Below are 16,052 nucleotides of genomic sequence, written 5' to 3' on the forward strand. Positions count from 1 at the left end.
CCTCCAATAAAATGGTTATTTAGGCCTTGAATAAAATGTTGTGCCATTAGTAATCCCCACATAAGGCACGAGCTCATAGAGTTTTCTCTCATACTTTGTCATGGTCATAGTATACTATTCTAGATTTTGAAATTCATCCACTCTATTGAGGCCATTCCTTTGGTAGAAAATTCTCATAGAAGTTCTCTAGAAATAATTCTTATGTGAAAGTGTTCATTTTTACATTGAGTTTCTTCTCCTTGATGTTCCACCATGTAGCCCCAAAGATTTTTGAGAGGGTGATGGAAAATCTCTCTTTGAGATTAGAGTCAAGTCCTATATAAAAAAAATCTGTCTATAGAAATTAGCCACTATCTAATTTTCTTCTGGATTTGATTGTGTTCATTTTTTTAGCATCAACGTTTCGGATCACACTCTGTGATCCATCATCAGGATGAGAGAATGCAAGAATGAAAAAGTGAGCAGATCAGGCCAGTCTAGGGGTTAATAAGGGAAAAAGTTGGAAGGAAGGGAGGTGGATAGAGGAGAAGACAATAAAATAAAAGGAAAAAGCTAAAAAAGGGGGGGGGGGACCCATGGGAGACAAAAGACTAAAAAAGGAGTTAAAATAGACAATACCCCTAGGAAATAGAAAACAAGAAACTAAATAAGAACCTAAACTAGAGCAAGTGCATGAGCCTCCCTTGTAAAGAAATAGAGAAAAAACAGGTAAAGAACAAAACAATCGAGAGGCAAAAGCACGCAAAAAAGGAAACTCAAAGCGCTAAAAAAGGATTCAATATAAACTATATATATATATATATATATATATATATATATATATATATATATATATATATATATATATATATATATATATATATATATATATATATATATATATATATATATATATATATACATATATATATATATATCGCCAATTAATCCTGTACAGTGAAAAGAAAAAAACAAAATGATAATAATATAAATAAACAAAAAATACACCTACAGATGCAACTAAGGTGAAAAATAATAATGAAATATATATAATATTATAGCTCTAAAACTATATATATTAATATAAAATATGATGTATGGACTAGTACTAATGTATATATTAATACTGGCTATTAGACCTATTAAAGGGGCCAAAAAAATAATAAAAATAAAATAATAAAAAACTGCGAAAGCTACAAAAAAATATATTAATACTAAGGAGGAAATGATAATATATATTAATACTATTATAGCAATGAATTAATATATATAAATAAATAAATACAAAAAATAAAAGGAGAAGAAGCGAAGGGGGTACGAAGCAAAAAATTGCACCAAACAAAAAGAACCACAAAAAGAAAAATAATAAAAAACTACTAAGGGAGAAAAACAAAAGAAAGAAGCAAGAAAGCAACTAAAACATAGAAATAATAAATATACCATTATAACGAAGAAAATGAATATATATATATATATATATATATGCAAAGAAGAAAAGAAACAAGGAGCGCGACAACGATAAAGAGAAGAGACCCCAAACATAAAGAACAACAAAAACAAAAAATAAAATAAAAAAGGCAAGAAAAAACGAACAAAGAAAGAAGGGAGGAGGAACCAAGAAAAGAGAGGACGACTAACGTGCAGGCCACTTGCATCTTTAACTCTGTGCCTGCCCCGTCATCCAGCGTTCCTTGTCAGAGTGTTGGTTGTTCTCCTTCGCATGCAGTAGTTGTTGCTTCCCATCGGGCCCCTCACTCTTTAAATTCGAATCCTGTCGCCATTAATAAGAGTGAGCCATTGTTCAACGTGAAAGCCACCTGCTTGGACAACTTGGACTCTACTCCTTCGTCCCCCTCTTTGGCGATGTCGAAGTGGGAGCCTCTCCAGCTTCCCAGCGGCTCTAATGCGTTCCCTGTTGCCATCAACCATGTGGATCATCCCTTGAACCTTGGTGCTACCTCTATTAGGGACCGTTCGTGTCCCCCTCCTCTTTCCCACTGCTCGGTGCTTGATTGGGAGAATAAACTTGTGGTCAACTTGTCTCATGCCATTATTGACCATCTTTCTTTTAATTTTTTGAAGCATGGTCTCAACTTTGCCTGTGCTCCTCGATCTATTCCTCACATTAAATTTCTTGTTGAGATCGAGCAAGCTATTCGCTCCCTCTCCCCTGATTTGGCGGAAGAGGTTAGACAAGATTGTGTTGTCGCCCTCAGGCGTGCCAAACCGCCCAGACTCAACTTCCCTAAAGTGGAGTTGCGTGCCTTCAAGCATTTAGTTGCTAACAACGATATTGTCATCACCAAGGAAGACAAAGGTAATGCCACTGTGATCATGAACAGACATGATTATGTCGCCAAGATGCAGGTTTTACTCTCTGACTCGAATAGCTACAGAATCCTTCCTCGTAACCCCTGTTTGAAGATTCTCCGGCTTGTCAAGGTTGTCGTATCCAGATCCTCCTTTGATGAGACCACTAAGAAAAAACTGGTGCCATCTAAAGAAGTAACCCCTTGCATCTATGGGGTACCAAAAATTCATAAGGATGGTATCCCTCTTCGACCCATTGTTGACACCATTGGGTCGCCAACCTATGAGTTGGCATCTCATCTTGCCAAGCTTATCTCCCCGTTAGTGGGAAATTCTGACACCTTTGTCAAAGATTCTAGCCACTTCGTTCAATTTACCAAAGATGTCAAGATGGAGCAAAATGACATCTTGGTGAGTTTTGATGTGGTTTCTCTCTTCACCAAGGTGCCGATTCCTGACTCAATTGACATCATCAAGGAAAAGATGGGTGAGGAAATTGCTTCCTTAGTGGATTTATGTTTGAGGTCCACCTTCTTTTCCTTCCAAGGCGTCTTCTATGAGCAAGTTGACGGGGTGGCTATGGGCTCTCCCCTCTCCCTGGTCATCGCTAACCTTTATATGGAGCGGTTTGAGGAAGGGGCCCTCCACTCTTTCCCCCTTAAACCCAGATGGTGGAAGCGATATGTGGATGACACAAATGTGTGTTGGCCACATGGTCATGACAAGCTTATGGAGTTCCACTAGCACATCAACAACTTTTCCTCCAACATCTTCTTTACGATGGAACTTGAGTCTAACAACCTTTTACCTTTCCTCGATGTTCTTCTCATCAAGAAGGTAGATGGAACCCTCAGCCGATGTGTGTATCGCAAGGCCACCCACACTGATCTATACCTCCACTCTTCATCTCACCATCACCCCAGCCAAAAGGTTGGCATCCTCAAGACCCTTGCTCTTAGAGCCTTTAGAATTTGCGATGATGACAACTTAAACCAGGAGTTGGCCCATCTCCGCCAAGTCTTCAAACTTAATGGTTACTCTCATAAACAAATTTCTAAGGCGCTCAACCAAGCCAAATCTTTCTTTCTCACCAGTGCCAACCCCAAACCTCTCTTGTCTCTGCCCACCTTGAACGTTGCCCTTCCTTTTGTTGATGGTTTATCCCAAAAGATCGCCAAAATCTTGTCCAAAAAGGGACTCAGGGTGGCCTTCAAGCCCCTATCCAGGGTCCGCAACTATGTGCCCCCTCTTAAGGACCCCAGGGATGCTCTTCTTGACTCAGGAGTCTACAAGATTGTTTGCTCTTGTGGTGTAGCCTACATAGGAGAAATGGGTCGCTCATTCCAGACTAGAATTAGGGAGCATGGTGCAGACATCAAACATGATAGGGTCCATAAATCTGCACTGGCAGAGCACTCATCTTCTACCAAACACCATATTTGTCTCGAGAGCACCCAAATCCTTGTCAAGGAAGATAACTACTTCAAGAGAAAGTTAATGGAAGCCATTGAAATTAACCACCACCCGTTGAATCTTAATCGAGAGGATGGTTGGTCTTTGAGCCAGTCTTGGCAACCATTATTAAGTTCGCTGGATAGGCATCACCGTCCTTGAGTGTCCCCCGCTCCCTATCCTCTCTCCTCTCTTCTTCGCTGGTCGGGCTCGCTCCTCTGCCTCTTGTGTTGCCTTTCCTTTATGTCATGTCTCTCCCCCTTCTTGTTCTCCGCCACAACCTCCCCTTTCTTATCCTCTCTTTTCTTGGTTCCTCCTCCCTTCTTTCTTCGTTCGTTTTTTCTTGCCTTTTTTATTTTATTTTTTGTTTTTGTTGTTCTTTATGTTTAGGGTCTCTTCTCTTTATCATTGTCGCGCTCCTTGTTTCTTTTCTTCTTTGCATATATATATTTATATATATATATATATATATATATATATATATATATATATATATATATTCATTTTCTTCGTTATAATGGTATATTTATTATTTCTATGTTTTAGTTGCTTTCTTGCTTCTTTCTTTTGTTTTTCTCCCTTAGTAGTTTTTTATTATTTTTCTTTTTGTGGTTCTTTTTGTTTGGTGCAATTTTTTGCTTCGTACCCCCTTCGCTTCTTCTCCTTTTATTTTTTGTATTTATTTATTTATATATATTAATTCATTGCTATAATAGTATTAATATATATTATCATTTCCTCCTTAGTATTAATATATTTTTTTGTAGCTTTCGCAGTTTTTTATTATTTTATTTTTATTATTTTTTTGGCCCCTTTAATAGGTCTAATAGCCAGTATTAATATATACATTAGTACTAGTCCATACATCATATTTTATATTAATATATATAGTTTTAGAGCTATAATATTATATATATTTCATTATTATTTTTCACCTTAGTTGCATCTGTAGGTGTATTTTTTGTTTATTTATATTATTATCATTTTGTTTTTTTCTTTTCACTGTACAGGATTAATTGGCGATATATATATATATATATATATATATATATATATATATATATATATATATATATATAGTTTATATTGAATCCTTTTTTAGCGCTTTGAGTTTCCTTTTTTGCGTGCTTTTGCCTCTCGATTGTTTTGTTCTTTACCTGTTTTTTCTCTATTTCTTTACAAGGGAGGCTCATGCACTTGCTCTAGTTTAGGTTCTTATTTAGTTTCTTGTTTTCTATTTCCTAGGGGTATTGTCTATTTTAACTCCTTTTTTAGTCTTTTGTCTCCCATGGGTCCCCCTCCCCCTTTTTTAGCTTTTTCCTTTTATTTTATTGTCTTCTCCTCTATCCACCTCCCTTCCAACTTTTTCCCTTATTAACCCCTAGACTGACCTGATCTGCTCACTTTTTCATTCTTGCATTCTCTCATCCTGATGATGGATCACAGAGTGTGATCTGAAACGTTGATGCTAAAAAAATGAACACAATCAAATCCAGAAGCAAAATTAGAAAGTCTAATGGATTGTGGAAACCTAATCAAATTGAATTAGCCACTACTCTGCTACATATCCTGAACCAATCCTAGTCAAAGGATTGATCATGGACCTTTGTATGTCCTTCATCTGAGTGGCCTTAACTAACCTTTGTCTATCATTGTAGAAGTCTCTCCAAGGACTCCTAGACCTATTCCTCTCCTCATTCCCTACATGATGTGACTCATTGTGATCTATGCCTCAAGGAGGAGGTAGGCGCTCCATAATGGTCTTCATCATCTACCTTGGGTAAACTTGCTTTGAATTAGCCTGATGTTCTCCATGGTGTTCCTCCATGTTCATCTCCTAAGTAGGACTCTCATGGCTAGAATTGTCCATACTTATATCTCTTCCTCACCCACGGCCTCTATCACGACCTGAGTTATGATCTCTCACTAAAGATCTCATCCCAAATACCATCCTACAATAATATTCAAGAACAATGAGATGTTATAATTGTATATGAGCAATGTTAGTATGCTAATAGAAACCAAATTTAAATAAAGCTTCTACAAACTAAAAAAAATTCATAAACTTCAAGATAGACTAAGATGAGCTCTCAATTAAGAATATGAGCCATTAATGGGCTCTCTCAATGAGAAGCTCTCTTGTTGAGTAGCTTTGTCTAAATAGATAGGATGTATGCTCAAACTTTATGCTTCAAAAAGGGCTTCAAATGGAGTTGGAATTTGGGTGTGAGTGTATGGTTTTGATGTAAAATGGCTTCTTAAAATGGCATTATGACTTTACTTCATGGATTGTGTTATTTTGCAAAGAGGAAGGATCCAATTTATAGGCAAGAGGCTTGAGGGATTGAGGGCTAAGATGCAAGGATGAGAAAAAGCTCATGGAGGGCTCATATTGCATGAGAGGAGAGCACATGGATTGTGCTTCTTTACAACCAATCAGGGAGTGACACGTGTCATAGGGTGAGAGGATGGAGGAAAGCGGAAGGATGAGTCAACAAAGGAGGCTCAAGGGATAAAATCTTCATAAAGACCCTCATAATGGCTTGTAAGAGCAATAAAAGGGCTTGGAAGAGTCATTTATGGCCTAGTGGGCTTCATAAAGTTTTATGGTTGGGATATTTTGAAGAAGATGAGAGGAATTTTGACTTGGGCTTGATTAGGAAGGTTTTAAGCTTGCTTAGGATTGTGCAAATTATTAGAGGATGGATTAGGATGGTTTAGGATTAGCTTAGGGATAGGCAAGTGGATGGCATTTAATGAGAGTGGGTGAAGGAGGAGATATTTGTTAACTTTGGCTTGGGTTAGTAAGTTTTAACCCATGTTTAGAGAATGTGACAAGGTTAGGAGGGGATTAGGATTAGGTTTAAAGACATCTTCTAGACGAGTCTAGACTTTGGATGAGGATAAAGACTTTCTAGAATAGTCTAGAATTTCCTAGGATGAGGATGAAGACTTTCTAGAAGAGTCTAGAACTTCTTAGGATGATGATAAAATAGATTTTTAGGAAATAAATAAAGTTTTATTTATTTCAAGGGTTTGGGTTGAGGAGATATTTATTAAAAAAAATTTAATAAACATGAGGATTAATATTTAATCTTAATTAAATATTTTGAGTTGGGATTAGGGGTAGGAAATGATGGGATTAGCCTTTAATCAAAATTAAAGAAGGATTAGAAGATTTTGGAAGAGGTTAGTGGTCTTAAGGAAATTGGCCAAGTTTTGGGCAAAAAATAATTTTTTTATTTATTTTAGGTTTTTTGGTCAATTTATTAATTAAATAATTAATAAATAAGGAAATCATGTTTAAATAAGATTTAAACATTTTTGGGAGGGATTCCTTAATTAAATATTTTTAATTAAGATAAATGGATTTAATGGCATAAAAATAAATAAATTAATTAATAAATGATGATGTCATCAAGAATTTTTCAGAAAATAAAAATACTTTATTTTCTAAAGGTTTTTAGGTGTCTACAATAATATCAACAAGAACATACTATTGTATAACATAAACATAAGAAACATGTTTTGAATACAATAAAAGATCTATTCTAGTTTTGCTTATTTCTAGATTTAAGTACATTTCAATTTTGAAGTTTAGGTGTTCAATTTCATAATATATACAAATAGTAGTTTAGGTTTTGCTTTAGTTTGACTAGTTATCATCCAGCGGTGTTCCAATATATCTAGAGCTCCTAATGTAGAAACTTGGGCTCTAATACTAGATGTAACAACCCACTAGGGAACCCAAAAGAAATTAACCTAAAGTTTTACTAAATTTGCAAAATATTATTTTTAAGATAATAATATCAATAGAAAATATAGTGGAAGCAATAACATACATACATGCATAAGAAATACATAAACAAATTAGATATCTTAAGGGTTCCATGACATTGAATCACATTCATAAGTTTCATTAATAATAAATATGATACATAACAATTCCACTTCATGGATAAACCACAAGTACAAATCTATTCAAATAATATTCAATTACATAAGGTGTCACTTGGCATAACTAGAGTGCTTAATCATCTATTGTACAAGTCATGGGGTATGAAAAGCTCAAAGAATATACATCATGAATGAAATGCATCATCTCATAAGATCTCTAAAACTAAAACATAGTATAGCAAAATATAACCATCCATCTAAAATACAAGATCAGAATGAAAGGAAAAACTGCACAAAGACATCTTGCATCAGCATCTAGTTGTCAAATCTCAATGGTATAAGAAACACTAGCATCTAACCTCATGGAACCTAAATGGCCCACTCCCACTATGCTGAGGAGATAGTCTCAAGTCTTATATGGATATCTAGGTCAAGGAAAAACTAATAGCAATCTATCTCAAAGGTATCAAGACACAAATGACATCTAAGCCCAGAGGCAATGAAGACACGTAGGAAATCTACTATGTAAGTGGGAAAATGTCATCACATGAGTCAACTCTAAGGTTACCCTAGCAGCCTCTCTGGACTTCGGCCCCCTAGTGAATTTGTGTGGCATTAGTATCCTTTCATATAGACAAGGCATACAAATGAGGCAAGGTTGCATCCAAGCATCCTCTCTACTCCCATCCTAGCATGTACCAGCACTCGAGGCATGGACAAGGATAAACACTAACTCTTTTTAATTCATTTTAAACCCATTTAATAAAATTTTATCACTTATTAGAATAACCTAAAATGGATTACCCTAGAAGCCTCTTTAGGGCTTCGGCCTCCATTGTAAACCTCTTCCCAACAAACATAAAGACAACCTACCCTAATATCAAAATAGTAGAAAGTCACATAAGATTACAATAACAAACATCAATTCTTAAACAAGCAACTAGAAAGCACTAAAAGACAATTGATTGAAACTCGTAGATTTCACCCATAAAATCACCATCTAAATATTGATCCATAACTCAAAGATCACATCACAAAACCATGACATTGTAAAACAATAACTCCTAGGCCTTTGGTAAACATCCAAAAATTGGTCAACATACTAAGTCAACCCCAAACCCAACACAAAGTAAAGCATTCATCATAGCAAGTGTGGTTTCATAATTTTGTTTGGTTTTTAAAACATATTATTTTGTTTTAGAAATAGGGTTCAAGTTTTCATTCTCCAATTGTCATAAATACTAAAGTTTTCGAATTCACACTTAATCCAAAGTTCCTTATAATTAGAAGTCATCTTTAAATATAAAACTAAACCATCTAAACAAAATCCAACTTTAATTAACAACAATCTATTTTCTCAGTTGAATTGCAATTATCAATTTCCTTCATTAAAATATTATTAATAAAGTAATTAATAAAATATTTAATAAAAAACTAGTATTAAACCATTAATGTAATTAAATATTATTATCAAAATTTAATAACAATTACTAATTATTAATTATAATATTTATTATCTTATTAATAAAATAATATTTTAATATTAATTATTAATAATAATAAATATTTAAATTTCATAATATAATAACTAAATATTAAAATTAATAATAAAAATATTATTAAATTAATTATTATTAAATAAACTAAATTATAAAATTTCATTGAATAAATATATATATAACTGAAATCACATATACCGTAACCATTTTAGGCTCATCGATCATTGCAACAAAAGCTTCGGTTGCTTAGGTAGCCTTTGCTATCATAGCAGCTACGCTGCTATCGACAACCTTGTCTACCTTCTCAGCCATGCTGTGTAGCAGCATGGGTCGGGTGTAGGAAATGGCCCATGGTCCCATTTTATATTATAATTTTAAAAAATAATAATAATAATGTCATGCTCCTTGTATAAAACAAAATCAATTTTCTTGTATAAAAATAAATTCCTCAATGAAAAAACACAATAAAACTATCAAAATATAATTAATTTGATTTGAGTCTTCCTTTCCAAACCCTATTTCAAATTCAATATTTTCTAAACAATCCAATTATGAATACAAGATTCTCAAACAAGAATTTCAAATATTAAATTTATTCACAAATGTTTTCAAGAATGATTAGCTTATACACAAGGGTTTCAACCCGAATTGAGTTCAGAAAACAAATCCATTCAGACACAGAGAAGACATAGATTTCAAAGAGGAAATTACTACACAAACTCAACAAGATCCTACCCGAATCTGATGCTAAATGATCAGATGCACGGAGCTCGCAAGAAAATTCTCTTCCTTTCCAAAACCCTCTTTCTCAAAAATTAGCTCCTCCAAACTTGTGTGTGGAGAAATGAGCTCTAATTTCTTAATAAAGAGCTTTCTCCCTCTTAGAATTTCTATTTTGCAATCACATGAAATCTTTTTCTTTAATATTTTATTTTATTTTAATTTTATGTACAAACTTTTGCATTTTAATTTAAAATAAAATTTATTAAATTATTTTTTTCTCTCTTAATAAATCACAAGACATCTTTAATAAAATATTTATTAATCTAACTAATAATAATATTTAGAGTTTATTATAAAATGAATCTCCTAAATAAATTATTATTAAATTAAATAAATATATTTATGCCAAAATTAGAACTTCAATTAAATCTTTTAATTTAATTATTTAATTTAATTAATTTCTCAATTAATTAAATATTAATTTTTCTTTATAAAATTTTCATTAAATTAAATCATATAATACTCTTCTAATTTGATTTAATTATCACTAGAAAACATAACATACCCACAAAACTAAATAAGAAAACGCATTACAAAGTAAAGAATACTAAATCAAACTCAAGGGTCAAAATCATGAACTCACGTCACTTACCAAATTTGGAAGTGGAAAATATTTCAAATACTTGTCCTACTTTCTAGGACAATTGGCTTAAGGTTGGGATTTGGACTCAAGAACTATCTCCCCTCTTTTACCATTGAGATACTACGATAGAGCATGCCCATCTTAACAATTTAGGGAAGTTTATGCTAGGTACCTAAAATCTACATAAAATTCAAGCATTTACATACACATATAATCTAAACTAACTAGGAAATGGCATGGAGTGGTGTATTGTGTAGATCCCAACTAGTAGGTGACTACGACTCCCTCCCTCAACCACATCAGAAACTTCAAACATAAGGTATAACAAACATGTACACCATACATATGCAAGTATGGAGTAAGTAACCATATAAATTGCATATAAATCATCCATCTAACTATCATCATGAAATAAATGAAATCAATGTATAGAAACATCTTTATGGAAAGAATAATCATGTACACATGAAATAATTGAGTACCAAGTAGTTCATCACATAAATCAACTGAGTATTAAATAATATCCAAACAAAATTGGGTAATCAAGTACTACTAATCATCAAACATAACCATAAAACTAGCCTAAAATAATTCGACAATATAATATGAAAAGTAAACTAGGGGTAGGCACTACACCCAACCCCAGGCTTACAGCTACTGGAAGCCTATAAACAAGTTAAGGTATAATTCCCATAAACTAGATGCATCCTCCCAAGTAGTTGATGATTCATCAGTAGTGTACCATTGGACCCTTACCTACTCTATGGTTCAACCCCTTGGGGTCAAATTCCACTACTACAAAATGTGCACTGGCTTTAAAGCCATTTGCTCATCTACATGTAACGTATTCCAATCAAGAACATGTATCACATAAGGAATAGAAACATGGAAAACATCATGAACATGAGCTAAGTTGGGTGAAAATGCAAGATGGTAGGCATCTAAACCTATCCTCTCAAGAATCTCAAACATCCCACAAAATAAGGTACTAGCTTCAAACCCTTTCCATAATAGATCAGACTCTTCCACAGATGCACTCTCAAGAAAACTTTCTCATTCACTATAAACTACTTATTTTTCTTATGCTATAGGCACGTGCTCATGAATGCGCACAACCTATTGCTCCATATCTTGAAGCATTTTAGGACCCAATAGAGTCCAATCCTCTAAGCTATCCCAGCTTTACAATGTGCAACAAGGATAACCAAACAAAGCTTGAAATAGGTGCCATCCCAATAGAATTGTGATACCCATTATTATATGCAAACTTTACTAGGTATAGATAATCCTCCAAAAGATTCTATCTTTCCATAACATACATCCTCAACATATCCTCCAAAACCTGATTCACTCTCTTAGTTTGACCATCTGTCTCTAGGTGATAAGCTAAGATGAAGTTCAACTATGCTCCAATATCATGTTGTAAGGATATTCAAAATGCAAATGTAAATACAAGATCCTTATCCAAAATGATCTTTCGGGGAATATCCTAATACCTTGTATCTGTAGGAAGTTTCTAAATTATACGTCTCCTCAAATCCACACTAAGAGTCAAAGATAGTATCTCATGTGTCCTACAACTCAAAGCGCCAACTACTACATTCTCCTTTCCTTGAATATACTTTACCTCAATGTCATACTTGCATATAAACTTCATCCAATGCCTCTATCTAGTATTTGGATTAGGTTGCATGAATATATATTGTAAACTATGATGGTTGATATGAAGCTCAAAATGGTGCCCCAAAAAAAGTGTCTCCATCTCAATAGGGTAGGAATAACTACAGCTAACTCAAGATCATGTGTGGGGTGGTTCAACTCATGATCCTTGAGTTTGTGAGACTCATAGGAAATCACCCATCCATCCCACATCAATACTACTCCAATCCCTTCTAGGGAAGCATTTGTACACACCATAAAGTCACCTATTCGATCAGGTATTGCTAGAATTGGTGGAATAGTCAAAAGCTCCTTGAGCTTTTAGAATCCTTCCTCACATTTCTCTATCCAAATGAACTTATTTCCCTTTCTCTAAAGTGAGGTGATAGGATATGCTACTCAAGAAAAGTTCTAAATGAAGCTATGGTAATAACTTGCCAAACACATAAAGCTACAAAACTCAAACATAGTAGTGGGTGCAGGCCAATCTACCATTGCCTAGATCTTTGTGGATCTCCTGAGATACCATCCCCTAATATGATATGCCCTAAATACTGTATCTTAGATTGAAATAAATCACACTTTGTCAAGTTGGCATAAAGTTGATTGTCTCTCAGGCACAAAAGAACTAATCGTAGATACTCCTCATGTTCTTCCTCGGATTTGGAATATATCAAAATTTCATCCAAGAATAAAAGTACAAATTGGTCAAGATAAGAGCAGAATACTATCAAGAAAATTAAGATTAGATCTTGTTGATTTGGAATAATATCAATAAAATATCAAGAAAGAAGAAAATTGCATTATTTATCTCAAGATTCAAGTTGAATAAGAAAAGAAGATTGGTTATATTCTTTAGACAAAGATAGATATTTTTGAATGTTCAATACAATTAAAAGAGGAGGGAGGGGGGATTTTAGTCAATTGTCCAAAAATTTAGAATCTTAATTTTCCACTAAACTTATTTTAAACTTTAAATTGTTGAAAGATATAAACATAATAAATGACCATAAACACATGAAATGTAATATTTATGTGGAGAACCTTGTCAAGAAAAAAATTATATAGAGGATTATTGTCAAATATATGAACACTAGTTAAGGTGGAATACAAGAAACACTCATTTCTAGAGGCTCACTATTGAAGGGTTTATTTTCCAAAGAAAAAATAATTTCTATTGCCTAGATAAATAAGGATAAGAGAGAACATATTCATCATTAGTATACAACTATAGCACCACTTCAATATCTATGGTCACTTTGGCTCACTTCTTCCACTAGCTAACACACTAAAGTTTATACATATGGACCAAGGTATGGAATTTTAATTTTTCATGTTACAAGTGTAATAATCTAGGGCATAAAAATAGACATTTTATATTTAATAGATTTGTGAGCAATATAATAATGCCTAATGTTAGAAGAAATAAATATAATGCAAGAAGGAATAATAGTATTAATTTGACAAACTATGAGAATATTAAGACTTTTTGTAAATGAAAATAATGGTGGAAATGAGAAGGTGCATAAAGAAAAAAGAGAAGAATATTAAATCAAATAAGGGAGGATTAGTGCCAAGTATTGAACCCTCTTCATAACCTAGTTCTCTACCATTTTTAGAGGTGGATAGATTATGCAAAGATTTTTCAACCCCCAATTTAGAGAGTTACATAGTACAAGATTGGATTAAGATATATTGAGGTAGATACTTGATATCTCTGATCAGAAACCTTGATATGGTGATACGAGACATTGTAGTGAAAATTTATGACTATTATCTTTGTAGCACTTTTTTCTACATGAGACCTAACACATTAACATAGAGAAAATTGAAAGGATTTAATAGATAAAATTGAGTCATTCCTCAATGTTCATGCAGCTAGAGTTAGAGAGGAGTGAGCTAAAGGTGATTTAAGCATTTGTGCAAGAGATTTCAAAGTATCTTGAGAAAACCCTACTTCTATGATCCAAGAGGTATTTTATTCTTGCAAGCTTTGTTCAAAGTTATTAACAACTCTTCATAGTTCAGTACTACACATACACTTGACAAATTCATTACATTAAGGAGAGAACATGGTATCATTTAAAGAAACACCTATTTTAGTCAATGAAAGATGATCTAGAGGGTGCATTTTCACAAATCCCTAATGGTGTTCTTCATGTGAAATTTATATAGGTATACATCTACTACAAGTATAAGACCATAGGGAATATAGGAATTTGGAATTATTTGAATGATGCTTACAATGAGGAAATAACCTTTAAGGATGAATTCAAGTACTTAGAAAACCTAAATGTTGTACAAATCATGAAGTTTGTGGGAATTGATGAGCTATAATGGATCAAAGTTGTGGTAAGTATAATTCATGATTAGTTATTTTGGTTAGGAGATAAACCTATCAAAATAACCAAGGGACTTATCCATTTAATCACTAGATTTGACAATTCTAGAGTTATTCCCATTGTGACCAAGTTAGTGAAGAAGAAAGTGGAAAGGAATACAGGATCTAAATGGGAAAAGTGAGAAGTGACCCTCACAAACATCAGGCAAAAAGATGTGAGGTTAATTTCTAGTATTTTAGGTTATAACATGTATTATAGTAGCTGGATAACTCTTCATTAATGAAAAATATTCATACAACCTATAAGATAGTTGTTGAGCATGAACATTTTATAATTTGTGAGATCCTAATGCAAACAACTACTTGAAAACATAAGGAGGATAAAGCATGAAAAGCCATAGGTCTTTAGATTTGGTTCTTTGATACTTTACTTGTTTTTCTATATAGTTTACAAGTTTCCAAATATGTATTCTCATGCAAGGAGAGAAGTCATTCCTACTACTCAATTAATCACAAAACACTACAGAACACAAGATAGGAAGATGATTGATAGTGATTTATTTAAAATATTTAAAGGTTTTTAGATAAAGATGAAACAACAAATAAGGATGATTAACATTATTTAGAAGTATGTAGAAACCATGTGTTTTATGGTTAAGAGAGATGGAACTTGTATGGAGGTAGTTGAACCAAGGGCTCAATGGATGCCTCCCATGGATTATGAAGTTGACCCCTTCATTGTTGGATAATATGTCGATGTAATTATTGCATTAAAAAAATACCCTAATGTAGAGAGATGTGAAACCTATGAGGAAAATTATAGTAAGGTTTAAAAGATCCTATCACAGGCTCCTTGTTATGAAGTTGACCCCTTCATTGTTGAACAACTCTACTACTACACCACATGACAACAATAACTTTAGCAACATAAAATGTGAAGGTTGTGCCCAAGCCCTCATATTAGTTATTCATTGAGTGTTTTTAGTGCCTCCTCTATAATCCTCCTTTATTAGGGACCAGTATCCACTGGGATGATTTTCTTGTGAGTCACACATTCTATGAAAAGGATTACACAATTCCTTAGATTATGTGCATGCAGTTGTGACTAGGGCACTAAACATGAGACTTGTCAACTTGAAGATATAGCTATAAGTGAAGATGGAATTGAATTTCTAGTCCAACAACATGAAGATATTTATGTTGGCTCAAAAATTAGCTAAAGGGATTTGAGCCATAAAAATAGACATTATATCATCTGAATGGAAATTATTGAATCAAAATTTAATGACTTCTAGTTTCCCTTCCATTCTCCAAAAATGGCATGGGCGTTGAATCTCTTACCTGAGTCAAGTCACACTTTACCTTGCTTGAAGATACAATATGCAAAATCCCTCCCATGGACTTGCAATCTGTTCTTAGTTTGTGGTGACTAATCAAGGAAGTACTGTACATACTTCATAAAAAAATTTGGGCTACTATTCACCAATGGCTAATATTCGCCAATTGGTTATTGCTTATATTCACAAATTTATGGCCAACATGTTGTAAC

The 16,052-nt window shown here is 33.5% G+C and overlaps 2 protein-coding genes across 2 annotated transcripts; both read left to right on the forward strand.

Annotated features, from left to right (window-relative positions):
- The first annotated feature begins 1,842 nt into the window (after positions 1-1,842).
- On the forward strand, positions 1,843-3,033 carry LOC149577597 (uncharacterized). Its single transcript, XM_089796983.1, has one exon. The coding sequence runs from the start codon at positions 1,843-1,845 to the stop codon at positions 3,031-3,033; it is 1,191 nt and encodes a 396-aa protein (XP_089653109.1).
- Positions 3,034-3,069: 36 nt separating this feature from the next.
- On the forward strand, positions 3,070-3,903 carry LOC149577598 (uncharacterized). Its single transcript, XM_089796993.1, has one exon. The coding sequence runs from the start codon at positions 3,070-3,072 to the stop codon at positions 3,901-3,903; it is 834 nt and encodes a 277-aa protein (XP_089653119.1).
- The last annotated feature ends 12,149 nt before the right edge of the window (positions 3,904-16,052 follow it).

Source organism: Cupressus sempervirens, chromosome 1 (assembly GCF_028749045.1).
Source record: "Cupressus sempervirens isolate cs-2001-9-10 chromosome 1, ASM2874904v1, whole genome shotgun sequence".
NCBI lineage: Eukaryota > Viridiplantae > Streptophyta > Pinopsida > Cupressales > Cupressaceae > Cupressus > Cupressus sempervirens.